The 27,091-nt window shown below is 41.9% G+C and overlaps 1 protein-coding gene across 6 annotated transcripts; it reads right to left on the reverse strand.

Moving 5' to 3' along the window:
• Positions 1–392: 392 nt before the first annotated feature.
• Positions 393–21,014, reverse strand: LOC138618997 (coiled-coil domain-containing protein 136-like). Of its 6 annotated transcripts, none has more exons than XM_069695150.1 (10): positions 20,689–21,014; positions 19,745–19,881; positions 12,486–12,791; positions 9,474–9,548; positions 8,277–8,579; positions 6,969–7,086; positions 6,313–6,589; positions 6,021–6,152; positions 4,212–4,324; positions 393–2,588 (listed from the first exon to the last, which is right to left on the reverse strand). In XM_069695150.1, exons 2-10 carry the CDS (start codon positions 19,794–19,796, stop codon positions 2,576–2,578), a joined length of 1,389 nt encoding a protein of 462 aa, XP_069551251.1. In that variant the 5' UTR covers positions 19,797–19,881; positions 20,689–21,014; the 3' UTR covers positions 393–2,575. The 6 variants fall into 6 exon arrangements, 5 of the variants coding, with proteins under 5 accessions (XP_069551251.1, XP_069551250.1, XP_069551252.1 ...); XM_069695149.1 differs by lacking the exon at positions 20,689–21,014 and adding an exon at positions 20,049–20,464; XR_011310773.1 differs by lacking the exon at positions 20,689–21,014 and adding an exon at positions 20,049–20,459 and having other exon boundaries at positions 2,553–2,588; positions 4,212–4,275.
• Positions 21,015–27,091: the final 6,077 nt, after the last annotated feature.

Below are 27,091 nucleotides of genomic sequence, written 5' to 3' on the forward strand. Positions count from 1 at the left end.
GGGATTATTTGCAGACTTGGGAAACTCATTTAATGTAAACCTAAATTGACACTGTGACTTGTTGGTCACAGAACTGCATATCAGGCTACTTTTAGATGATTAGCAGCATTTAAACATTAAACCTTGAGTCGTGGTAATGTCTGGAGGCTTCATCAACAACGTTGACACACCAGTTCTTGCCATCTGTACAGAAGCCGCATCTGTGAGCTTATGTCATGTCTCTGGAGTGAAGGTTATTAATATCCATACAAGCCGGGTAACATGAGAGAGGGTTCTTACTCAGGTTGAACACTGATGTTTTCATGAATGGGATTCCACGAGACCTTTAAACTTTGTGACTCTGACAGCCGGTGAGGCCACCACCCGAGAAAAGAAAGCTCTCAGACATCATGTGGGTTCGGTATATTTATTTTCTCAAGTCATTTACAGTGCAAAATAGACCTCCAGGTTACAAAATAATCACAACTATATTGAAAACAACAATGCTATACATAAAGCAGCAAGCTGAGAAACACTGTGCAATATAGAGCCTTCTGAAACAATGATAAGGTTAATATTCATGAAATAAGGTCAGAAATAATGACAAATCATGTCCCAAATCAGACAATATTTATATGTACTGTTGCAGTCGATGGGAATTCAATTTCTATTGCAAGTTGATCAAACAGACAATGACAACATTTGCAATCCTGTGGCACATTATTACCTTGGTCTATGTTCATATGCTGAAATAATATTGATCAGGTAGTTTTATCAAGCTTCTGTTACTGTCAGAAAAAGATTTTAACACATTTCTGAAATTTAATTCTAAAAACCAAGAGTCGCATCGCACTTTCTGGCTACTAAGGTCAACTGCAATCTAAACGCATGCAATGACTACACCACCTTTGAGGTACTGACAATGGTAAGCAATGCGAGTGGTTCTTCTGAGTAATGTCACCATAAATAAACATTTACATGGTATATAATTTGGCTATCAAATATACGACGCTCTTTCAAAATAGAATAAACTTTCTACAAAGCTAGTACAAATGGATTTAAGAAATATCTCTCCCACAGTACTATGTCACATCTATTTACATGAAATACAAGGAAACAGTCCACGTAACCAACATAAATTATATATTGTGCTTCTATACGTTTTCTGGCATGCTTTTTTCAGTTCTAAAATATTTAATATTTTCGCAAAAAAAATTCACAAATGTAAACAGTTTTTTTTAACTGATGCTCAGGCTAACTCTTTCCAACACTGTCCTATTTACATATTTTGGACCCAATAGCAATGTCTAAAATTCCCTCAGAAACAACTAACTGTGTTCATTCACTTGACTGCATCAATGGTATAATCCTTCTGTGGCCAGATGTCAGCTGGTCTGAAGTTATTTTCACATAAATCGTGTCATCAGTAAAGTCGACAGTGGACACTCGCACTGTGTACCTTTAAACAATCTGCAGTCACCAGTACTAACAATACACTTAGAAAAAACAAGGCAATTAAACATGTACTCCTCCACATTGAAGTTGACATTGAGCTGAAATGTGAGAAGACATAACTACACGGCTCGATCATCCCTGGATTTGCTCCCAGAGTTGCTAAAAGTTTTTTCCTAGTACATACAGCAAATCATTCTGTTAGTGTGACAATGTGTCTGTGGATGTCAGGTTTTAAAGTGAACTGTGAGCAGGCAAAATGAATCAGAAGCACTGTCCTGACTTTGTCATGTTGGTTAAACTAATAATTAAAGGGGAAGGTGAAGACTAGCTGACTCCTCCGACCAGGGGTGACATGCCATAAACATCATCATTGGCGTTTACAATGGAGAAGTCAAAGTTAATAAAAGGGCAGAATAACACTGACACGATCATTTTTGTAGTAGAACGGTTAAGTAATTGCAGTATTTTTTCATTTATTGCAGTTAGTATTTTGAGGGAAATAACTATTAGTTAACAATTCTTTTTGTTAATGTTTTGAGCGTATATGTATATTTCAGGGTTTTCAGTGAATTAAATGTCCAGACTGAATGTTGGTCATTATTATCAGAGACACCCATTAACAAGAGTTTAAACACAAATAAATAAATAATGGTTAAATAAAGTAAAAACCCATTTGGGGGACATTAATAACCATGAACTTAATTTAATCACATTGTTAAAGAAGAAAAAATAATATTCACAGACACAGAGGAGGAATGACACAGCACTAGCATACATTTAGTGGAGAGATCGGTCCTCATGTGGGCTCTTTGCAGGACACCTCATTGTCATTATTGTTTTCAATCTTCAATCTTCTTCTCAGATTGAGCGCATTATTCTCAGTCCGCGTGCTTGTGGTACCGTCTCATTAGAGATAAAGCTTCCCGTTCGTTTCCTACTACACAGTCACTTCTATCACATTTAGATCATTCCAGTTCGGTCTATGGACGTGGCAGAAGAGAACGAGGGCTGGTCTGAAGCAGACGTCCATCCCTGTGCTGTTTTTAGCCATCCAATCAACATCGGACGAGAGCTCTCAACAAGCTAGTCATCACGAGTAGCACCGCAGTGACTGCAGTGATAGTCCCAATGGAGTTCCAACCTACCTCACTCCCCTGAGGGAAGACATGAAAAGACCAGTGTTAAGAGTCCGTAGAGGCGGGCCATCCCAGATAAACCATACCAGGCCTTTAAAGGAATAGTTCCACATTTTGGGAGATATTCGCTTTCTTACCGAGAGCGAGATAAGATTATTGTTGTCACTCTGATGCCCGTGTGGACAAGCATGGAACTGGAGTCAAGAGATGATTCGCTTAGCTCAGCATAAAACCTGAAGCCTGGGGAAACGGCTACACGGGCGCAGTCCAAAGTTCAAACATACATGTATCCTCACCAGCACCTCTAAAACTCACTATACACATTATATTTTGTATGTTTAAAAGACAGGGAAATAAAAAAAAATATTTTTTTTAATCTACTGAAACAGTTTTAATGAATACTTGCTGTAACTGTTTCCTGTCAACAGTTTATCTGTCTACCTCCACTGGTTGTGATGACGACCTCATGACCTCTGAGCTCCTCCAAGACCACAAATTACTGTTTTTATATCTCTGTTTTTCAGAGTTTATCAAACACAATAAAAGTTGTTCATTAGTGAACATGATAGGTGCAAGTAGGCATTACTTTTCAGATTTTGGACTAAGGTACCCGTTTCTCATTGTTTCTAGTCTTCATGCTAAGATAACTGTCTCTTGGCTGTAGCTCCATATTTAACCCAAATACCAGAGAGTGGTATCGGTCTTCTTATCTGAATCTTGGCAAGAAAGCGATTAAGCATATTTACAAAAATGTTGACATATTCCTGTAAATTACTTATTCAGTGTCGTTCAAGGAAATATTTTGTTATAATTTGCCAAACTGCCCACCCGTCTCATGTCCACCTTCCATAGATATCTAACATCATAATCTACTGTACAGTATCTTCATTCACTGGAGATTTTCCAAGAAAAAGTGTCATGTTCCCTTCCTAAACAACTAAATGAATCCTAAATATAAAGATTCACGACCATAAATATTAAAGGGTTAGTTCACCAAAATAACAGAAAACCATACAATATTTACCTCTGGAGTTATCTAAGCCATTCTATTTTACCACACTTTATTTTTTTTCAACACCAACCACAACACAGTGATGAAAAGGTTTTTGGTTTTGGTTTCCACAGCAGTGAAAAATTACATTCGAAATCTTTCAAAACAACTTCTTTTAACAAATATGAAAGCCATGCTTTCTTTCACTGACCATCCTCTGTTGTTTATTTAATGCCTTGAAATCACTGGTTCATTCGTCAGCTCTACCAACTGAGCATCATTCAGTCCTGTTTTTGGGATTGTTGACTTATTAAATCTGTTGATCATATTTTTTGCCAACGATAAGAGTATTTATTTCAAAGTGTCTCTAGTGTCTAACTGAGACACTTTCTGCTGAAGACATTTTGTCAACAGAAACTGTCGAGAGTATCTGGAATTTCCAGAGTTATCGGAAATAAAACTCCTCTTATCTCTGATTCTCGCGTCTCAAAACCCGAGCACATAATACCAAATTTGCAGCATTTCTACAAAGGACTACAGGCAAGTATACAGAGATTTTGTTTTTGTAATTTGGGTAAACTAACGTAATTTGTGTGTGTAAGAACCAGACGTAGCATTATGCATCAGACAGAGATAAGCTCCTCCCATACCTTGCTCTCTGGGACGCCAGCTCCGACAACCAGCACCAGACCACAGCCACAATTACAATCATTCCTATGAAGGGGATGGAGAGAACAGGGTGCTCAGACGGATGGATGAATCTCTGAGGAGGGACCAAAAACAAACACAAGGACCATGGAGATGAAAGGGATGAATGAATGGATGGACTGAGCCAAATAATAAACATACAGGTGTGAAAACATCACAAATGAACCACCATTACAAAAAAAAAAAAAAAATCAAAAATCACTAAATCAAAACATGGTCTATGGCTGTGACATACAGAAGAAGGGCTGTGATGGAGTGATTTCTATTTCCTAATAAACAAACAATGCATAACTTTATGGTGACATAAACATCAACTCAATGCGAGTATGTGTGAGCAGTCCTGTGTGGCATTTACTGGCTGCATGTGAGGTTATGGTGTCTAAAAGAAAAAAAGAAAACTTACAGCATGAATGTTGTGACTAGCTTATGGAGGTACTTTAGTCTCTCGATCCTCATTTTGTAGCTAAATTGCTCTTTGTGTTTTGTCAGATTTGTTGTCATACAGGCTGAGGGATCATGGACATTCAGAGAACAAGGACAGCATCAGAGACAGGCACGGGTAGACAGTTTGACACGATGCAGAGACATCTCATCACGGCTGTTGTAGACAAAACACACAGTTTTAGCTGTTTCTTTTAGATTTTTTGACTTTTTTTTTTTTTTTTTTTTTTTATCATAAGGGACCATTTGAGTGTTCAAGTACCTTACATTGCTGCCGGCACTTTCCCAAAAAGTATCATATTTTGGGGGATTGTTTAGATTTACAGATATATAACATATCTAACTTATACAGCAATCGATATCCACTCTTTTTAAAGCTGTATAAACATCAGCTTCCAATCTTTGTAGGTGAAAGGACTTAAGTGAATTTATGGTCCACCCAGACTTACTGTCGAAAACGCAAACTATGTTTTCAAAGATTCACAACAAAGCAAAAATACCTTGATATACATTAGAGGTACTATTGCTTCTTGAATTAAGAAGGTAGAAACTGGTTGAGCGCTTCAGTACAAAAATCCTGCTGGATTTTTCAGAATTTCAAATAGTTATTATGTAATAATAGTGTCATTTACTGTGTTAAGTTTTGTTTCACTGTATGTAGATTTTCATACAGCACCTTAGTAAAAGAATTGCAAACCAGTCTGACGATGAGAAAAATGCATAAAAGAATCAAATTTGATATGCTGCAAAGGTTCTTTATTTACCTTTGCTCTTCTGAAAAATGTATAAAAGCCTACAAATCAGCTTCAGCGGCACAATATGCACCATTTCCCTGCTGCTTAAATGCTTTTATACAGATTTTGTGTTTTTGTCCAACAACAGTATTGAAGCATTGCTGTCACAGAGAGGTTCGGACACAGACACAGTGGGGGGGAAGCTCCCCAGCCTAAAGCACACACTACATACTGATATGGGCTGACAGGCCAGGTCTGCTCATATCACAACATATATTGCTACAGTATGGGACACAAAGAAAAGTGGGCTCAACAGACACAAGGCGTAATGTGAGGTTTGTTATATGTTAATTCACAGTGTGAAAAGGCATTATATTTCTTTAATTGTGTAGAAATCATAGCTGGAAAACTGTTAAGAGAATAAATTTACATCAGATCAAATTAGCAGACTTGTATGCCCTATCCTTAATCACTCAAAGCTACACAGCATTTAAAATTAATCTCCTTTGTACCAACTGTCTGCCGTTAAATTATTCATGTTTGTGCCAGTACAGCCTTTGGCCTCTGGTCCCTCACCTGAGTCCCCCCTGAAAGCTTCTGCAGCTCTGCCTTGCAGCGCTGCAGCTCCTCCTCCAGCTCTTCTCTCTCCCTCTGACTGCTGTCGTACAGGATCTGCAGTTCCTGCAGCTCCATCTTCAGACCGTCACACTAGAGGACACAGAGGTTAAACCCTCAGAAACAAAATTAATTGTATTTGATTGAATATATTGTACCCAAAATAATTTTCTGATATTTGACCCAAATCTTGTCAGTGTTTTATTGACATTTCCAGACAACTCTTATGGTACTGCTGAATAATGTATCATACCTCCCTCTGAACCTCTGAAGCCTTCTCCTCAGCCTGCTTCAGCTGGTCTCTCAGGGAGAAGATCTCCCCGATGCCTCCGTTCCAGCCCGTCGGTGTCGCCGGTTTCCCATCAAATGAAATATTCTTCTGGATGGAGGCATCCACCAGGCGACAGTTCTCCGACTGGGCCATGGTCATGTAGCTCTCTGTCATGACCTCATCTGACCCAGTTTCCATCTCCTTCCCCTCTTCGCCCTCCCCGGCTTCTTCCTCTTTCAGTGACAGGTAGACACTGGAGCTGTAATGTGGAGGGGAAAGCTCAAAAAGTTGAATTGACCCGAGTGACCCAAGTGCATCTACCTTATAGATATGGGTGGTATTTAATGTGATAAAAATGCCCATCACTTGTGTTGGCTTTTGAGGTAGTGCTTCAAATATCACGAATGAACTTTCAGAGTGAGAATTATTTGTAATTGCTCATCAATTCATCACCAAATGGTTTTAGCAACTATTAGTAATCCCTCGTGACATTACAAATTCACTGCAGTGATCAAACAGGTGTTGGTATTTAGTAAATGAGACATGGCTGTGGTTAGGGTCACTATTTCAGAGGGTACTACTCCCCTCCAGCTGATCCACTGAGCAAAATGATGAGTGAGCACCCATTGACCCCTCACCATGTCCTCTGTCTCTGCAGCAGCTGCAGCCTCTCAGAGAGACGCCTGTTGTCCTCCTTCAGGGTCTGACACTCCTCCCTCAGCAGACGACACTCCTCCTTCAGCAGGTCAACGTCACCTGCCAGGCCGAGGAAGCACAGAGATGACGATATGAAAAGAGGATGCAGGTCAGTTGAGCTCATCTTGAACTTTACCGCTTGTTTAGCACAACTACAATACATTTCAATTATATGAAGGAAATAGTTAAACATTTTTGGACATAAATCTTTCTTGTCAAGAGTTATATTAGAAACTTGACACCACTCATATCGGTCTGTTAAATATGAAGCTACTGCCAGCAGCTGGTTAGCTAAGCTTAGCATAAAGACTGGAAACAGGAGTAAACAGATGTGCTCTGTCAGCGGGAGCAAAATCCAACCACCAGAACCTTTAGTGCTCACTAATTAAAAATGGAACATCTTGTTCGTTTATTCCATGCAAAAACATAAAAATCAACAATTCAAACATTATTTGTGCACATATATCCTACAATGTCCAAACTATTCCTTTAAAATCAAAGCCAAGCCCGAGTTAGATAATACTTGCATATGAAATACATTTCGGGAGATGTTTTCATGAAAGAACACAACAATGAGCTCCCCTCCCTCAGTCCCACCCGAGGCTCAGCTGCAGAGCCCAGCGGTGATATCATGTGTTGGAAGTGTGTGTCCCTCCCCGTCATGACTTCATGTTCCTGGTATCTAAACACATACACATACACACACACACACACACACACACACACACACACACACACACACACACACACACACACACACACACACACACACACACACACACACACACACACACACACACACACACACACACACACACACACACACACACACATCTTCACACACCACTCCCTTCACCACATTCAGCAATCACATTTGTCATTTATAATATTTATTGAAACCCACAAATGATTTATGTTTTTGACTGCAGGATGCTAACATGATGTGAGGTAATGAGACCATCCATTACCTCGTGTTTTGTTTTAATAATATGAGCTACAAAGATTGATCACAGGCTATTTGTGCTACGAGCAAGCTGGATAAATTCCACAGTATCAGCAGAGACAGTAGGTCTTTGTGCTTTTCACTGATCGCTGTTTACACAGTGTGAAGATGAGGTGTAAAACCAAAACATGTTATTTTATGCTCGATGTAACGTATGTGAAGTCATGCTGTATGGGAGGAGAAGGCATGTGTCGACTCAAACCACCTCCACCCTCTGTCTTTCATCCTTCTTCTCCTCATCCCTCACCCTCTCTCCTCTCGGCCTCCCTGCGCTGGCTCTTCATGCTGATCTCAGCCCTCAGTGTTGTGATCTCCAACTCATACTCCTGGGTCTCATCACTGAGACGCTGCAGCTCAGCCCGCCGACGACACAGCTCTTCCTGCAGCGAGGCAATGTCATTCTCCCTCTCTGCCGCCGCCTCCTCCGCCGCCTGTTGGAGCAGGAGCACCTCCTCCTGAGCTGTACGCAGCTCCTCCTGGGCCTCGGTGAGCTCACTCTCCTTCTCCTCCTCCAGGCTGTCCATCTCCTCCTGAACAGAGCGCAGCTGGGCTGTAGCAAGAGGAGGAGATGGAGAAGGTTTCCTTTTTGGGTGGATGTGTGGGTGAGACTGGTGTCATTATAAGTGTACGTGTGTGTATGTGTGTATGAGCTCACCTGAGGTTCTGAAACAGTGGGCCTGTATGTGTTTGTGCGTGTGGGTGGTGTGTTCTTGTATGTGTGTGTGTGTGTGTGTGTGTGTGTGTGTGTGTGTGTGTGTGTGTGTGTGTGTGTGTGTGTGTGTGTGTGTGTGTGTGTGTGTGTGTGTACTGTTTGAAAGAAGAGCTGATGTAACTGATGGTTACCCTTGTGTTTTTTTCAGGGTCAGGTTCAGATGATTAGTTTAGTAGTTTCAGGGAAGGAAATTGTCTCCATCTCTCAACAACTTTAAGAACAAAACTACGCTCCTGCTTTTTCTAATTGTCATCGTCTCTTTTTTTGTTTAACGACTGCGTTGGAAATCTGTTATTAACTATCTCTAAAATGAGTGGGTTTTTTCCCACCACACTTCATCTCTAAGGCTTTTTAGAAGAATAACTTCTTTGATTTGAGTCAAATAAATTGTCCACAAAAAAAAAATCAATTAGCCTAAATGTTTGAGGATTTTGAAAAAAAAAAAAAAATGTACATCCCAAAATGACTTTTTTGTCTGAAATGAGACCATTAAGAGCTGTGAGACAATAGAAAATCCTGCCAAGATAAGACATAAAATGGAAGTCTTTCTGATAATTGCTAATAAATTAACAGCTTACAGGGCAAAATCAGAAGTCAGCACAAGTATTGACAACCATAATAAATGTAATATAGAATGTATAATTTTGATTATGCTCTCTGTTTGCATTGTCTGTGGGTTAAAGTATCTGCTATCATTGATTTTATTTGCTGAGGGTTTCGTCGTGTTGATACCTTGTAGATTCTGGATCTGCCGTGTGAAAGCCTCCGCCTGATGGGCACTAGCCAGACGCTCATCGTCCAACAGCCCTGGTGGAGGTGAGGAGAGGAGAGACGGGGAGTGGGCAGAGAGATAAGAGGAAAAAGTCAGTCCAGCAGGCCAATAGAAAGATGACAACTTGATAAGCTGTTCAACCTTGAGGCCTGACTGAATGACACAAGCTGTTCTTTGTGTCTGCTGTTAAACACACAGAATAGAGGTGACCATCCATATAAGTGTATTAAATGTGTTTAGTCTATTTATTCCTAACTCTCCACTTTATTAAAAATAATCCAACAACCTTTGAAGACAGAAGAAGAAAATAATGCTGATTATTATGGCTGCCACTTTCACAGCTTTTGGTTTGCTGCTATTTTTTGATTCTCTTTCTTTTTGGTCCTTATTAGCATGTATCATGCCAAGTAATTTCTGTCGCATGCTTCAGGCAGATTCACTGATGGTTTTAGTACAACAACAACAACTACAGCTGCTGAATATAAAGAGTGCTCGGTTAAGTCTGCATATTCTTAATGGATCAATTAAACCAAATAAAAAAACACACTCCACAAAAGCTTAAGGCACTGAAAGTAAAGTGGGGATGCTGTCAAAAATGTCAGAGAAATGTTATGTTTATGAATTAACTTTATACAAAATGCAGTAAACAGAAAATGTTTTCATCAAATCTGTCCTTGGTGCAACCACCCGTTGCCTTTAAATCAGCACCTGTTTACAAGGGTGCAGTTTTCCAAGGTTCTCAAGTTGTTCCAAGTGTCTTGGAAAAGTTGCCACAGATCTTCTGTGAATTTAAGTCTGTCTCAGTGTATTTTGCCTCTTCATGTAAACCCAGCCTGACTATGATGTTGAGATCAGAGCACTGTGAGGACGTGCCATCTGTTGCAGGAATCCTTGTTCCTCTTGTGGCTGAAGATAGTTCTTTATGGTTGCACAATTATTTTGGGACGGTCAGATGCCTCCTTGATGGATAAGAATTAAAGTGAGAAACACTTTTGCGCAGTACTATATATTTGTTTTACTTACCAATGATGGTATCTATCCACTGATATATTGTAGCTTTACATGTGTACTGTATATTGTAAATTTTGTTTTTAGCCACTTTTACAACTTTGATTCAGACTCATCTCAACGTCTTTGATTGCCTCTTTCCTGTCGTGCCATAAGCAGGGTAGAAATTTAAATTTGCCTAATCTTTGGTTTAAGACCAAATACCTGCAAAATGAAAAACATTCTCACCAGCTTAAGGTGTGCTTCGTGTTTATTGCTGATAAGAAAATGTGACATGCTGACATGCAAAACTAAGTTGATGAACAGAGTAAACTTTATATCTGCTAAAAATTAGCATGTTACCAGTTACATATTCATAAGTACTACCACAAAGTGCTGCTGGCATGGCTTTAGACTCTTGGTCTTTAGTTTTAAATGTTAAAATAACATTTCAAACTCACTACAAGCCATTTTCATGGTGAATATTTAGAATATAGGTGACATTTTTCTGGAAAGTCACATCTTGGAACTATTTTACATAATTTTCCAATGCTGTGAACACCACAATATAATCCATTCACACAACTACATCGTGTTGGTGTGGGGGAACAAATCTCCAACCAAAACTCCAGCCTCTGCCTGTGTCAGCTGCCAGCAGACTGAGCAGCTGACAGTTGGGACCTGACCAACCGTGATTGCTCGTCACGGTCTGGAACACTCAGTCTGGAAGCTTCCCTTCGCTTGCACACATTAGTCTGAAGAGGAATGTCTCCACCGCTGCCAGATACACTGCAGAGCTCACCACGCCATATTAATGCACACACGTACACACACACTGAGCTCACATGGGCCTCATACCCAGGACCTTACTCACTGGTGGTGTCCCTGAACATTAAGCTCATCATTTCTAAAGCATGACGTGACGCTCTATTTAGCGACAGTGAGCAACCGACCATGTCAGTAACCACATTTCAACAGTTACCCCTGTATAAGAGAGGTCCCTGGTGGAAAGTTCAGCTGTTCAGAGAAGAAATGGTTTATTCTGTGAGTGTGTAAAGAATTAAAGATTAAATATAAAAGAGTAAATGTAATGACAGTTTTAAGGTTGAGAGTTTCTGACAAAAATTAAGTAATTTCATGTTCTAAAAATGTTAGTAAATAATTATGTCGTGATTTCTTTTTTAACAAAATTTTTTGCCCACTGAAAATTCACCAGATATTAAAAAGGTAAATTTCTTGATTCCTTCTTCTCAAGTTTTTGTCTACTTTGCTGACCAAATACACTGTAGACTTGTGGGAAATGTGGACTTATGTAATGCAAGTGCAGGAACTACAGTATGTTGATCAGTTTTTCAAAGTCAAGGCCCATTTCATAAAAGCATTTTGCGAGCAGTGCTGACGTGCACTGTGCAGATTTGACAAATGACTGTTGCAAAGTGCAGATAAATTTATGAGACAGGCTCATGGTATAGCAGAGATTTTGAACGGTCACAATTAAAAGGAGGATAAATTATCTCGTTGTGAATATGGTGAAACAGGCCCTGCTTATAATGACATACTACATTTTAGTGAACTGTGGTAGGCTTTCAAATTAGCTTTTATTTATGCTAAAGGAGTAAAATCACAGACTGCGGTTGTCACTAATTGCTCTTCATCTTCATATGATTTTTCCAGCAGTTTACTTTCAGTTGAACGGATTGTTTTTCTGTTAAATTGATATTTAAAGGAGCTGCAGCTTTCCTTGTCAGTACACTCTTTTAATCATAACTATAAGACCCACGTTGACAAATAGTGTAATTTCCCTTTAAATGCTGGAAAAAATACTGTGGATTTAGGGTATGTGGTTGGATGATAAGGATGTTTGCATTCAAGTTCACAGTGGTTGATGTAAGCTTACATGGTTGGTCTGTGATGAAGCACGAATAATGATTTAAGACATTACATGAGGAATAAGTGTTGATCAAATGCAAAGCTGGAGATGTCACCTTGCAGCTCATGGAAACTCTCCTGGTGTTTGTTGGAGGTCTCTCTGGCATCTTCCAGCTCCAGCAGCAGCTGCACCACCTGGGCCCTCAGCTCCTCCAACTCCTGCTCCTCTGTCAGCGGCTCCTGCTCCTTCCTCTCCTTGTCCTCCCCGTCACCTTCCTCCTCCTTCAATTTCTCTTCGTTCCCCTCCCCCTCCTGATCCATCGCCTCCTTCTCGTTGTTCTCCTCCAGCACGCCTCTCTCCTTGGCTGTTATCTCGTTGTCCATGGTAGGGCTGCTCTCGGCTTTCAGATCACAGAGGTCATCTGATTGAAAGATGACACAGATATTAAAGAGGAAAGCCTGATAGGGACAAAAAGGGTGACGGAGAGAAAGACTGACTGGTGACAAACAACTCTGTCATCACCTAAACTTAGTCAGGATTTTAGGCACAGCACAAATTGACTTTTCTGTTTGAATCAACAGCTCCATCTTGTGATTAAAGTAGCATTGATTCCTCTGTACACCAACCTCTATACCACTAATACCTCCTAATTTAAACAGAAATTCAAACAGTGATTCAAACATACAAGAGAAGTGCCAACCCTCTTCTGTGATTAGAGATGGGATTATGATCTTTATCCTCCAGAGAGGATATAGGAGGAAGCTGGAAGAAGATCGCACGTGCCTAAAACTGCCACACTAGTGTGTAATGTTGTTGGTGATGGTGATATTTGGACGTTAACGTCACAATATTCGACATGCTTTCGATTATGTTTTAAAAGCCAACTGCTTATGTCTGTTCTGGCACATATATCACTCAGTTTTACAGTCCTCAGTCTGCACTGTGGATTCAAATGTTCGACCAGTAGGTGGAGTGAGTTAGCTGACACAATGCGGAGGGAGAAGGAGGGGGAGGTGGGCCAGTATGCTGAAGCAATCACTATGACTCACCACTCAGCAATGCACCTCAAAGTCCATAATAACACAAGCCTCCACTCATAGTAAGAGCGATGTGACACACATCTCTCTTATTACACGGTGTCATATTGCACGGTTGTCCGTAGGTTGTTTTTTTTTTTTTGCATATTTGAAGGTTTTCCTGTCATCCAGCCTGGGATGGATTGAGAGCTATTTTTAATGTGGGCCATTAAAACCAAATGAGACATTGTATATGATGTAGGGCAATACAAATAAACTTGATTTGACATATTAACTGCCGCTGCTTGCTCGAGCTGCGAAGACAAATGCAGAACAGGTCAGAAAACTGGAAGGGAAGGCAATAATTTACACCACAACAACATTGATGGCCAATTCCCACTTAAAGTAGTTTCCCATGAGTCAGATGAGACTTTCTGTGAGGCGTGGAAGGCCAGAGCTCAGTGGAGAGTCTATTCACAGGGTTGATTTGTTCTCAGCAGAATCCTAAAAGATAAGAGATCACGTGTACCCCGATTTCAGTCTCATCCCTGGAAGTTCTGCCCACACTACAACACTGGCCTGAAATCATCTCACTCCTCTTTCCCAGTAACACACCCTGCAGGGTCAGGTTCATCAAAGAAATAAATGAATATGTAGCATTGTACATTCATGTTCGAGTGGTCTCCGAGTGGCTCAAAATTGCTGTTTGTACTCAGAAAGCGATGTGAGGATGGTGAGACGGGATGAGAACAGGGCTGCAGCAGGGGACGGAGGGAAGCATTAACTACAGATCTACCTAATTAAGAGTGATGCTCACAGGTGTAATCTCAGCTCTAGGGATGCTTCCATTTCTTCAGATAATTATTTCTCTGCCCCCCCCCCTCTTCGTAGATGTAACCATTTCCGTCACAGCCAAGCACGTGTAACATTTCTCTCATTTGCCGGGTCGATGGCAGCCTTATTCCTTCCTGTCTCATAATAATTTTAATTTAAACAATGCAGACCCTGAGAGGCATGAGGGAGGTTTCATGAGCACTGGGCTATTTTGGCATTAAACTTTGATGCTCGTCTAATGAGTTAGTCATAAAGTGGAGAGATGGAGTGCTGTAGCACGGAGCGAGCTTGTATAGCTGGCGGCAGCGAAAGGCCATCAAGAGACAAAAGACTTCTCACTGAATATCACTCACATCCGAATCCGTTTGGATGTCTAGCTCTGGGTGTTTCAGAGTTGGTAAATGCAGCATCCATCCTGTCCACACTCACCAATTACAGCTGACCAGCAGCTAAATGTGACACTTTCGACACACCTTAGTTACTGTTGGGCATTCACAGATTGTTTATAATACTGGACGGATGTACTGTCTTTGATCCTTGCGATATAATTAGCCACTACCTTATTAAGATACGTCTAAACATATTACTGTGTGTAATATCCCCCTCACACAACCACCCCTGCTACCTTTCCACTGGTCCCTCAAGCCTGCTTGTAAATGGTTTCACTCCTTGAGGAAGCTTTATCGCCTTACCTTGTGAGTGAATGTCAAACACATTGTGCAGCAGAATCAGCTGCAGTGACACCTGTGATCACGCCACTGCATACTTGGCACAGTGCTGGTCTTTAGTCACGCTGGGATTGCATTAGACATGGACGCGGCGTGCATACGAGAGCAGGGACGGACAGCGGAGTCATCTCAGGAGCAGTGTTACAGATCCAGGGGGAGGACGGCTTTATCTGCGCACAACACATTCCTTCATAATCACATTGCAGCAGAACACATTGAGGATGTCAACGCAAACACTGTGCCACGTCAGAAAGGAGGCAACAAGGCACGCCGTGTATTCTTTGTCAGCATCTCAGAACAGCTGTCGGAGATTGAGTTTAAACATTAATCTGGCAACACAAACACTTTGTTTTGCTTCTGATTTGGTGCTCGGTGATCAAGTGAGGAGTGTAATGAAATTTGCACTTTGCAAAATTGAAGAGAAGACCGAGGATTTTAGCAAATAGAGGCACGCAGGGAGAGGGATGGATGTGAGATGTAGAGCTGTTCAGAGAGGAAAGCTTTTCTCCATGAAGCAATCAGTGTGGTTATGCAGTTGCAGTTGTTATATATTTGATACGCAGCAAAACCTGAAATTCAATCTTTCAGACAGATAGAGTACAACAAGATATGCCTTCATAATGAGTTGTCATTTTACGTATGCTATGAGGTGTCATATGATACAAAATGTAGCGCAAAGCATTTTTCAAGAGAACTTCTGTAGAAAATATTCTCTTCTGATCTCTGCCTATGACTGAGTTAGATAACTAATTTTACTGTATGAAGGGGAGCATCTGGAGTCAGATCAGCTGTGAAGAGAAATGACAGCTCACTGCAAACAGGAGCTGGAAGCTGTCTACAGATGTGGTGTGGTGTGATGGGTGCATCGTGCTGAACCATGCTTGAAAGTAGGACTGAGCAGACAGGTGTTGGTGTGAGTGTTAGTGGTTTTTGTGTGCGTGCGCACGTGTTGAGTTTTTTTCATGTGTTTATCACTTCTTCCTGCTCTTGTACACGTGTGTGTAAATACGGGCCTGTGTATTGATGTGTGGTATGAGCTCCGAGTCCCACCTGTGGTGCGCCTATATACACTACATATATACATATATATATCGTCATGCTGGTCTGCCATATTTAAACTGCATGTGTTCGGTGCGTGTAAGTATGCCACGAATCTCTGTGTAGGAGGCCATGCATAATGCACAGCGCCCCCTCCTATCCCAGCTTTGAAGCCAGCCCAGTTCTGATGTTGTAGCTTTTCCCCTGCACTGGCACACTTCCTCACAGCAACACATAATATGGAGCAGGGAGGGGGAGTTGAAAAAAATATGGAGACCGTGTGAGCAAAAGAGGAAAGGAGGGGAGGACAATAAGAGAGATGCAAGGAAGCAGAAAGAGTAACGACCTGAGGGCTCTCATGCTGCTCCCCTCCCTCGTGAAATGAACAGGTATCAGATGCAAGCAGACTCGGGTCACGTCCACGGTGAAATCAACACACCAACAAACCAGGGATTCAACATATGGAAAGTCACCATGGTAATAAAGCTGTGTTTTTATCCACATGTTTGCTTACCATGGAAACCTTTCCATCTGCCATTTGCTTTTCCCCACAGAGAAAAGAAGAGAAGCTTCATGAAGCTCACGCAGTGCGATCTCCATCATATGAGATTTGCTGATTTCAAACCGGGTGAAACTCGCCAGCTTGAGATGAGCAGCGAGCTGCAGGGGTGCCGGTCTCATGGGGATAATGTGAGTTTATCTCTCTGTACTCAGAGCCTGAAAACTTCAGGGAGACTGAGGAACAACCGGGCTGAGAGAAGACAAGAAAAGAAACAGGAGCCGCAAGCACCCGAGAGTTTGACTAACTTAATCAGCCACTCTGTTATTTAAATGGGAAATCCATGTTTGCACTTTCAAAGGGAAATAAGAGAAAGTGGGTCAATGTAATAGAAAAGCTTTGCAGACTATTCAATAATTTGGCCTCATTAAATGAGCATGCATAAAAACTGTGTCAGTGTGTACATACTGTAGGTGATTTGTTCAGTGATTTTATTTTTGGGAATGTGTTCGTGTAGTGGTGCAGTGCGTGTCTGTTGGTGTGTAGCTATTCCATTAAGGGATATGAATAGCGCCATAGAACAAAGCTTGAAAACAAGAGATGCAGTAATAATCCATTTGATCACAAATCAACGCCTCCCACCTGAAAGCAATCTCTCTGGAAGGTTTTACATCACTTAAATCACAGAGGAAGTATGAGAGACCACAGCACACCATCTAACTGCCAAATCCAAAAAGGATAAAGACCCAGAGTGAGAGAGAGGGTGCACTAATGATAGGTTGACAAAGACACGCATTTCTGAGAGAAAAGAAAAGTTGAATTCATTCTTGGGGAAGGAGCTGCACGAGTTCAAGAACCTTCTGAAGTTTAAAGAATTTTTTCCTTTACACAACTGAGAAAGACACAAAAACATTCAGGGTTTGTCGATTTTGTCCTGGGCCTGCAGAGCGCCTTGAAAGCCTTTTTTTTTTTTTTTTTTTTTTTAAATGAAGCACTTAAAAGTCTGACGGGGGAACATGGGGAATCGGGTGGTGCGGGGTAACACGTCCCACTGTTCACAGCTGAGGAAGAAGGATCTGCGCCTGAAAGTGGGAAAGCATGCAAGATTTGTTTTCATTTGTCGTTTTTCCTCAGAGGTCTCTGCACCTCGCATATCTTCAAAATTTGTCTAAGGCAGCAACTTTGCTGTTTATTAGTTCCAGAGAGCTGGGAGAAATCCTGTTTATGTACCTTTGGGGGAGTATTAGTGCTGATGTGAATTCCGCGGCATGGTGGCACAACGCTGGAGAGGAGCTGAGGGGAAGGAGGAGAGGACAGGAGAGAAATGCTGTGTGGGCCGAGGTGCCAGCAAGTGCAAAGGGTTGTGCGTCTGTGCGCATTCCACATGCGCGTGCGTGCGTGCGCCCGTGTGTGTGTGTGTGTGCGCCCGTGTGTGTGTGTGTGTGTGTGTGTGTGTGTGTGTGTGTGTGTGTGTGTGTGTGTGTGTGTGTGTGTGTGTGTGTGTGTGCGCGTGTGTTGGAGGGTGTGTAGGCGCTGAAGAGAGCCGAGGATTGCAACTGAAAGAGGGGGAAGAGATATTGAGTGGGAAAGCAGAGAGAAGGAGGCAGAATGAAATGTTCCGCAACTCGTGCAAGTGGGAGGAGCAGTGTGGTAGAGAATCGCTGCGTGATATACAGACAGGTCGCAAATGTCAAATGCACCTCTGATAATGTTCTATTGATCAGTGGGAGCGTGTGTTTGTGTAAGAGCATCAGTATTCCCTGTTGGTAGATGCTGATTTTAGAAGGATCTCTTCCAGTGCAGTGTAAATCTTATCTTCAGCAGGACAGGAAAAACTACAAAACAACTGCTGCTGTGAACAAAGTCACCTTTCTCTAAGAACACAAACTGATGTCTAGCGAGAACTGACCTCAGCTGGGGAAGAACGAATGCACTTTAATCCATTTAGATCCCCAAGTGTATGTAATAAAAAATGTGTACGAGTTAATACCAGCTGTCACTCAGTCCACTTTTCTGCTTGCTGTATGTCTGGTCTTATGAGGGTGACTCAGTCAGGATTCACGCTACTTTTAAGCCAGACATTTGCAATGAGTAGAAGCCTAATTTCCGGCTTTAAAAGCATGCCTCAGGCTGCGATGAAAGGAAAGACGTCCCTGAAGTTAAGATAACAGGAACGAGCTTGTTAAGGAGGAATAATTCCTCCTGAGACAGCATCCATGTTATAATGGTCAATAGGCAGGCTTCAGCTTATTAATGCTGCGCATTAAATAAAAATAACGACCATACAAAGCTCTTCAATAAGTCTATGGCTAACTTTTCAGAGCATATCCAAAGAAATAATCCACCAAACATCCTCATGTTATTGAAAGTTCATTTTTAGGGCATCACTACACAGGAAAAGGAAGTCAGTTTCTGGTAACTTGGCCACTGTTGACCTGTGATTCTCTCCATACCAATAAACATCCTCCCAGCGGTGTCCCACACAGAGCTGCTCTGTCTGCTGCACACCCATTCAAAACATACACTTTTTCCTTGTTGGGACAAACAGAGAGAAAAAAGAAGAAAAAAAAAACATTCCACACATTTTTCTCCGAACTGTCACACAGCACTGATTCTGCATGAGGCAAAAAAAATAAAGAAAGAAAGATGCATTGTGTTCAGTGGTATGAAGTTACCAAGCAAGCCTAACTTCAGCTGTTCAACACAACCACTGTGCAAAATGCTGATCTAAAATAACACCCAACGCTGCACGACTCCACATTGCATCAATGCTCAATCAGCCTCAGAAGAACATATGCAACACATCTAACAGTGCCTGGATTAATAACTAGGCCTGAAATGATTGCCTGCCAGCTATTCATTACCTGACGGTGTGTCGCATCCATCAAATGTCCACAGATGTCATATGTGACAGCAATGCCCACTCAGTCTGTCAGTCTGTCAGCTCGACCTCGGCTCCTAATAAAGACGAGCTTCCACAATAATCTCTCCACCTCCTACCACCTGACCACCTCGCTCCAGTTCCTCCGCCTCCTCGGTTCACCACCCCATCCCTCACTTTAGGAGTAAACGCTCTCCATATTTTTTTATTTTTTTTTTATATTTTTTTTAAGCAACCATAAACATCGACCTTTCTCTCTTTCCGGCTGATCGCGCAGTCAATTGTCGCGCGCGACTTAAAAAAACAACAACAACCCCAGCCGTCCAGCTGCACGGAGTCGCAGATAAACACACAAGTGACAAACACAGCGGCACAGACCTGTAGAGTCCAAAGCCTCCTCTATGAGTGGAGGTAGACGCAGTCCATCCATAGCCCCCTGAAGCTGCCGCAAAGAGGGAGAGACGGAGGAAGAGAGTGGGCGAGAGAGGGTCAGAGGCTCCGCACGCCCACCTCAGCTGCAGGCAGAGAGAGAGAGAGAGAGAGAGAGAGAGAGAGAGAGAGAGAGGAAGAGGAAGAGGGAGACAAACACGGAAAGTACTGAGCAGTGTCAAGTACTAGTACAGAGAGAGAGAGAGAGAGAGAGAGAGAGAGAGAGAGAGAGAGAGAGAGAAACAGGCTGTACCTCGGGAGAGTTTTGGAGGATCCAGGGAGCTGAAGGCTGAGCTCCGGAGCGTGGGAGAGATGCCGAGAGGGAAGAAGGGAGGAGCAGAGTGGAGGGAAAGATGCTGTTTTCCAGACGGCAAGCTCCCAGCTCTCTCTCTCTCTCTCTCTCTCTCTCTCTCTCTCTCTCTCTCTCTCTCTCTCTCTCACAGCCTCGCTCTCTGCCTGGCTCGGTTTATTATTTTTACACTTCTTCTTTTAACTGCATCCCTCTACATATGCTTTTGTAAGTGTTTCCCCTTTTGACATTAAGACCAAATAATTCATTTGGACAGTTCTGAGAGTTCAATCCAGCAGCAAAAGTTCGGCACAGTGCAGCAATAGCAATGCACTGAGCTGCAAAATGTGCTTAAATCTATCTGTATTTTTTTTTTTTTTTTTATCAAGCAAATACAAACCGGCTCCCTACTTCCTAATCAGCAAAACTGAGGATTTGAATACGTGTCATAGAGTACAAAGAGATAACTCGGAGAAGTGGGTCAGAAAATCACAAGAACAAAACATGCAAAAAGTTGCCTCTTTATTACAAAGAGCCTTCCTCATTCACCACATGCACACACTCTTCCTCACTCCCATTTGGCCCCCAAGCCGAATGAATTTACCTATAATGAGATCCAGACAGCCTGTTGCACTGGAGGCTGACAGCTAACAGTGCGGATTACTGATCATTTCCCCTCCGTTGTTCATCTCCTCCCCTTGCTGAGTCTCTTTGACTCTTGTTTACTGCTAATGAACAGTGGCTCTCTAAAAACAGCATCTGAACCATAATACCACCACCCCTCCTCCATTTGTCACCACTAACCTTTACAAACATTATTCTCCCCCTCTCTCTGTGTGTGTCTCCGTCTCTGTCTGTTTCAGCCGCTATTACATCTGACAACTTCTGTGCAGATACGCAAGAAGCCAGAAATGTGAGGTGTGTCGCGCACGTCTGAAAATATGTCAGCAGAAAGAGGCGCAGAGGAAAGGAGGGCCAAGGCTTCACTGTTCACTGGCCCAGTATGAGGATATGGCTATCACAGCACCGTCAGAGAGCAGGAAGCGTTTGTAGACACACACACACACACACACACACACTCATTTGCAACATGGCGATATCTGAGGAAGAGGAAATGTTTAAAAATATTTTTTTAAAACAGAAGTTTATGTAACGGAAATAGAAAGAAGCAGAAAGCTGAGTGAGCATGTGCTTCTTTGTACCACTGATGAACAGCAAGTGATTTCTCAGAGACAAACAACAGGAAACAAGGGATACAAAGTACCAGATTGAAAAAGACTGATGTCTGCTTATAAGCACTTCCTTCACTGCTGTGTGGCTCCGTGCAGCTTTTCCTCAGGCAGACATAATCCCCAGACAAGGAGCCCAAGCAGGGAGGCATCTTTCAACTTGAAGTCATCCCACAGTCTTCTTACCACACACAATAACCACCCCCCACAAAAACACACACAATCACCACCACCCCCCACAAAACACACACACACACACACACAGAGAGAGAGAGAGAGAGAGGAAGGGAGGGAGAGCTGTGGAGAGAGTTGGCTGACAACACATGACAAGGTGTTGATAATGAGCTGACAATGCCTGGCTTCAATCCACAGGTGTCACTCTAGTGTGGCAGCAGCAGGGCTGCAGAGCAGAACGGGCCAAGAAGGAATGCAGATACCATCGGAGCACCTCTCGGTGCTTGTTTAAAAGTGAACCAGATGGATGGCATGTAATTGGCTCAAAACAGTTCCACTAGATTCAGCTCTAGCGTTATTTGCCAAGCAGTAAGTGATCTGTTAAATGCTTTGCTCTTAAAACTAAAACATTCCGATTTTTCTTTGTGGGAATTTACACCCATTTTCTTCTTAAAATATATATATATTTATTTATTTTTTTAAAGGAAAATGAAGCTATGAAAAGTATTTACAAATGCCATTTGTCCACCGTCTGGTCACTCTGCAGTAGTAGTGTGTTGGAGATGAGCTGTTTATTCTGTAATAGAGCGCAGGCCCAGTGTGAGGTCATACGAAGGGAAGCGCTCCAATCTGCTCATACTGACATCTTTGTTTTGTCCAAATTCAACAAGTCATACACACACACATGGCAGCCACAGCTACAGTACAGACCTCAGGAATGTGAGACTGTAATTGGCATGCAACACAAATTATCATACAACACACAAAAGGCCAACAGTTTCGTTGTATTTGTAACACATGCCTGCATATCTGTGGCGTCCATCATTCATGTAAAATTCTGTGGGATAATTGTTTGAATGGGACTATTGAAAAAGGATTTAACACAAAAATGTAGCAATGTTCAGTCCACCACTTTGGTCCAGGCTGAAATATCTAAACAATCCAGTTTATTGCCATCAAATTTTGTACAGACATGCACGGTCCAGCGAGGAAAGTCAACTGATTTTAGTGATGTCCTGAATTTTTCTCCAGGGCCACTGGCAGTCAACATTACTGATTTTAAATTAAATATCTTTTTAATTCTTGAATTAGGTTAAGTGCAGTGGAATATCTATGGTAGGAGGGCAACTGCTAGTAATTTCAATGGCCATCTGGTCAAATATCAGTTTCTAATATTTGGATATAAGAGACCTGCAAAATTAAGAACATCCCCATCAGCCCCAGCTGTAATTTCTCTTATTTGCAAATTAGAAAATGTTATTATCTTTCACTCAAAACACTGCTACACCTGCAGCCTCCCAAGACAGCAAGAATGGCACTGGGTCTCAATGTATCTACTTACATGTAGTTTACACTGAATTGTTTGTAAACTTATATTCGTGGTGTGTGAATTTCAACGAAGTACTGTTGTTGTTGTTGTTGTGCACTTACCGGAAACGACGGCCACATCACCTGCGGAAGTATCTGCAGGCTTTGTTTGGTGATATTACCAAAAACATGTACCCGTTTTAGTGCCCACTGTTTCAAACACACAGTAAACATATTATGGCAGTACTTGGTGAAAAATAACACGCGTTTATTAATGTACAACTTTGTATTATGCGGCGCTCAAACAGCAGCCGTTTCCTAGGCTGCTGTTTGAAGCCAGCCGCGGTTTGAAAACAGACAGGTGGTTCCTCCCCTTCCGCTTCGTAACAAAGATGGCAACCGTTGAGCACGATGGGAAGTGTTCAGTTTCATACACAAGTCATTTACGCCTCAGAAGGACGTCATTACTCATAATAGTCAGTGTTGGTATCTTTTGAAATGAAATAGGTTAGAGCTTTCTAGTTTCCCTGTAAAAATGTAATAAGTAATGTGACCATTTTAATTACATCCTTAAAGTAATGTAACTTTTTACATTTGATTACTTTTCTGACAAATATTTTACACTGGGGAAAGTCCTAAAAAAAAAAAGTAAACCGTAAACCTCAACAGTACTCAACACCAATTAGCCAACTGTCAACCTTTTATTCAAAGTTCTTCCATATATTAATATTGCAATGTTTGAGCTTATAGATAGGCCTACTGAACATATCATGAGTCATATCGTTCTAAAACCTCTTGTAGAGTAAATATTTAGCTTCAAGAAACACTTTTTTTTTTAGGTGAAAATGTCCTGTTTTTTTTAGAATCGTGAATGAAACTGAGCAAACCTGGGTCAGGTTGTTCACCGGGTCCGTGCAGCTGGAATGCTGTGTGGTCATGTGTATTCTGCAGCGAAGGTGATGGAAATATACACAACGCACAGAGAACAGGAATAATATTAATAAAAGAGAGCTATTCACAGACACATATGGACCAATAATAGACATCAAAAGGATTTAAATGGATTCAAAGACATTGATCAAATACCATGTTGAAACGGCTGCTTCCCCTGACAACACATTTTCAACATTGTGGAAGATGTACCACGGGTTGTAAACTGTCAGAAACTGGTGATAATGGTGAACTGCTTCTCCAGCGGCACTGGTCAACTTGCAAAAAAAAACCTGTTCAACCATTCGGCAGACCAAATATCCTTGTGGATACACCAGGGGGATCAACAGGCTGTGTAATTATTCTGCACTAACAGTGTATCATTGTCATTGTCAGCTGGCCATGTAATGGAGCCTCAGAGCTATAAAAGACAGTGATTCGCCACTGGGCTGTCAGCCTTTAACTCCGAGCATCACTGTGGCGCTCTGTGGTTGCCTAGCAACTAAAGGAAACTGGAGGTGCCTCTGAATTAAGGCATTTTAAGAGGTGATTTATATGAAGACCTTGATGATAAATGTCTCCATAAATCTGGAATTTCCTCGCGGCTATTTCTATGTATTCATCATTGGAAGTTCTAATTCTGGTCACAGACACTGCACCGTCACAGAGCTGCAGATCTTGTGCTGGCTGAGGTATGAGGCTGTGGCTCGTTGCAGTTACATTTTCATGTTATAACGCAAAGGCAGAGGAAGGGAACATGGCCCGTTTCCATGACACCGTAAACAGGAAATGGGAAGGGCCCAGTGCTGCCACAGGAGTCTACGTAAATCAGTGTGGAAGTTGCCAGAGAGGTCAGAACTTTCCCATAAGTCGAGTCCATGCATGAGTGACAAAAAAACACAAAAATGCACACCCATATTTAGAAACCTTCAAACTAAAATATTCACAAACCTAAAACCAGTCGTACACATGGCTAATTCTATCTACACACTTCCCACTCTTTCTTTTGTCTTTCTGGGTGAAATAAAAGATGTCCCTCTCACTCCCCCTCAGTGTAGGAGAGAGCAGGAGTGAGGCTGCCACAGTCCTTTATGGTGGCCTCCTCCAGGTCCCGTCCCCTACGGTCACCATGCCAACCTGTGCGAGGAGGAGGCTTAGCTGTGGGCCCAAAGAGACTTGATGAGGTCCTGGGATAATTAGCAGCTCATTATGGAGCCCAGTGAATAGGCCAGCGGGCTCCAGGGGCCCACAAGGGACAGCGCAATGGAAAACACAGGATTGGAGCTCACATCAAAGGGAAGCGTTCACTTTTTAGCCCACATAATAAAGAGGAAAGAGAGATTGGGAGAGAAAATATTGCTCTCCATTCACACCTACAAATATAGCCCATAATCCCTGTTTTGAAGCCTGTGTGTGTGCGTGTGGGTGTGTGTTTGTGTGTGTTAGGATCTCTGCGTCACACCAATTGGAATATTTCACACACACACACACACACACACACACACACACACACACACACACACACACACACACACACACACACACACACACACACACACACACACACACACACACACACACACACACACACACACACACACACACACAACACCACCACCACCCAGAGGCCTTAGTTGCTCTGCAAATGCATGAAACACAGCCAGTCCTCCTACACACACACACAAACACAGACATGTGTGCACACAACTCACCATTCCCCTCTTAAACTTAAGCTCTAAGTGTCAGAGAGCCCCAGTTAAGCTATCTGTCTGTCATCCCCCGTTCCTGTTCCCGTATCTCACAATGTGTCTGTGCCCCTATTTAGCATGCAGGCAGTCACTAATGACACAGTACCTGCCTGCACACTGCTGTGGCAGGTGAACCATATTATATATATATACTGTATATATAATACTTGTTGATTTATGAAGTGAAAAGAAGTAATTACAACCCTAACACATGACAAATAAACTGTTCTTCAAATGGTGATGTACTGTTGCTGGTCTTTTCATAAATTATGGTGGCATGTATAAAGGTTGTGGCATTAAGTCAGTAATGCTTTTTGTAGCTCGCTAAGAGTCCTTGTGATTTCAGAATTTTCACCCACTCTTACTGGCTCTTAAAATTCAGCGATATTTTTTAGTCTGTACATGACCAGCACATGTAAGGCCGCCAACCAGATTTTTTTTAATAATGTCAGGGGACTGTGAGGGCCACCGCAAAAGCTTCAGCTTGTGTTTCTTGAAATGGTTCATGGTGGATTTTGAGTTATGCTTTGGTTGCTCGTCCTGTTGTAAAAGTTAACCTCTTTCCAGTTCTACTTTCTCGACTGCCTGCATGACATCTACATCCAGAGTTCATTCTTCCCTTTACAGAATCAGTGCAATGTTTCCTGTGCCTGCCATACAACTCAAAAGTAGAATATTTTCACCCCCAGAAAAGATGAAAACTGTTCTTTTCATCAAATGCTGCTGCTTTTTAAAAAAATTTTTTTTTTTTTTTTTAATCTAAACACATCTTTGCTAATTGTCCGGCTTCTCCAGATGTTGCTTTGCAAGACATCTAACATTGAACTTTGTGACGAGGACACGTTTCAAGGCTTCATTTTGATGACTCACGAATGTGGACCCTGTTTTTGCATTGAAGCTGCAGTGTTAAACGATGCACCACCACTCTTGTGCCAGCTAAGACTTCCTGCAGCTCCTTTGCCCAGCTTGCTCAGTCTTTCAGATCTTGTTACGATTTTCACGGTTCCCTTTAACTGTCATTTCTTAATCACATTTCAGACAGAGGACATTTTTGTTCAATGTATCTCTGATCATCAGATTTCTGGGTAGCATCAGTCCACAAAAAGCGTTCCTGTTCACAGTGTTGAATAAAGAATGACCTAGATTTCATGTTAATGAAATATACAGCAATATGCCGCAATGGAGCCATGCACAAAACTGTGGACATGAAGGGAAGCTGTAGTTTTGATGTTGAGCAACAGCAGAGGGCACTACTCTTCCGCATTGCTTGGGATATTACTGCTACAGTGAGTCTCTGTAGTTATAATGGTTAGTGTGAAGCGGTATCTTTGATTTTGACCAACAGAAATGTTAAAATACCTAGATTAAAAAAAAAAGACAAACAAACGCATAAATCCGGTTAGATTCTGCAGCCTTCTAATGGGTTTTCTTGATCTCTGTCATAGCAACAGTGCAGCACTTACTCCCCCTAGTGGTGATGAAGGAGACAGTATTTAGTACTGAAACCTATGTAATTACTTGTGGTGCTCATATTAAAGAGTTTAACTCAAGAAACTATGTACTTATTAAATTTTTAAGGGTTATTTCTTTTTATGCAAATGTTCCAGAGGAAGCTAAA

This window comes from Brachyistius frenatus, unplaced genomic scaffold (assembly GCF_029030835.1).
Source record: "Brachyistius frenatus isolate BFR_SWC_R1_liver_20210118 unplaced genomic scaffold, ASM2903083v1 Contig_19, whole genome shotgun sequence".
NCBI classification, from domain to species: Eukaryota; Metazoa; Chordata; class Actinopteri; family Embiotocidae; genus Brachyistius; species Brachyistius frenatus.

Excerpts from the sequence above, each read along its gene's own strand:
- LOC138618997 (XM_069695150.1), bottom strand. The coding sequence starts at position 19,796 with ATGGATGGACTGCGTCTACCTCCACTCATAGAGGAGGCTTTGGACTCT. Across the intron at positions 12,792-19,744 it reads GGAGGCTTTGGACTCTACAG|ATGACCTCTGTGATCTGAAA; the intron begins GTCTGTGCCGCT and ends TCTTTCAATCAG. Across the intron at positions 7,087-8,276 it reads GGAGGCCGAGAGGAGAGAGG|GTGACGTTGACCTGCTGAAG; the intron begins GTGAGGGATGAG and ends TCGGCCTGGCAG.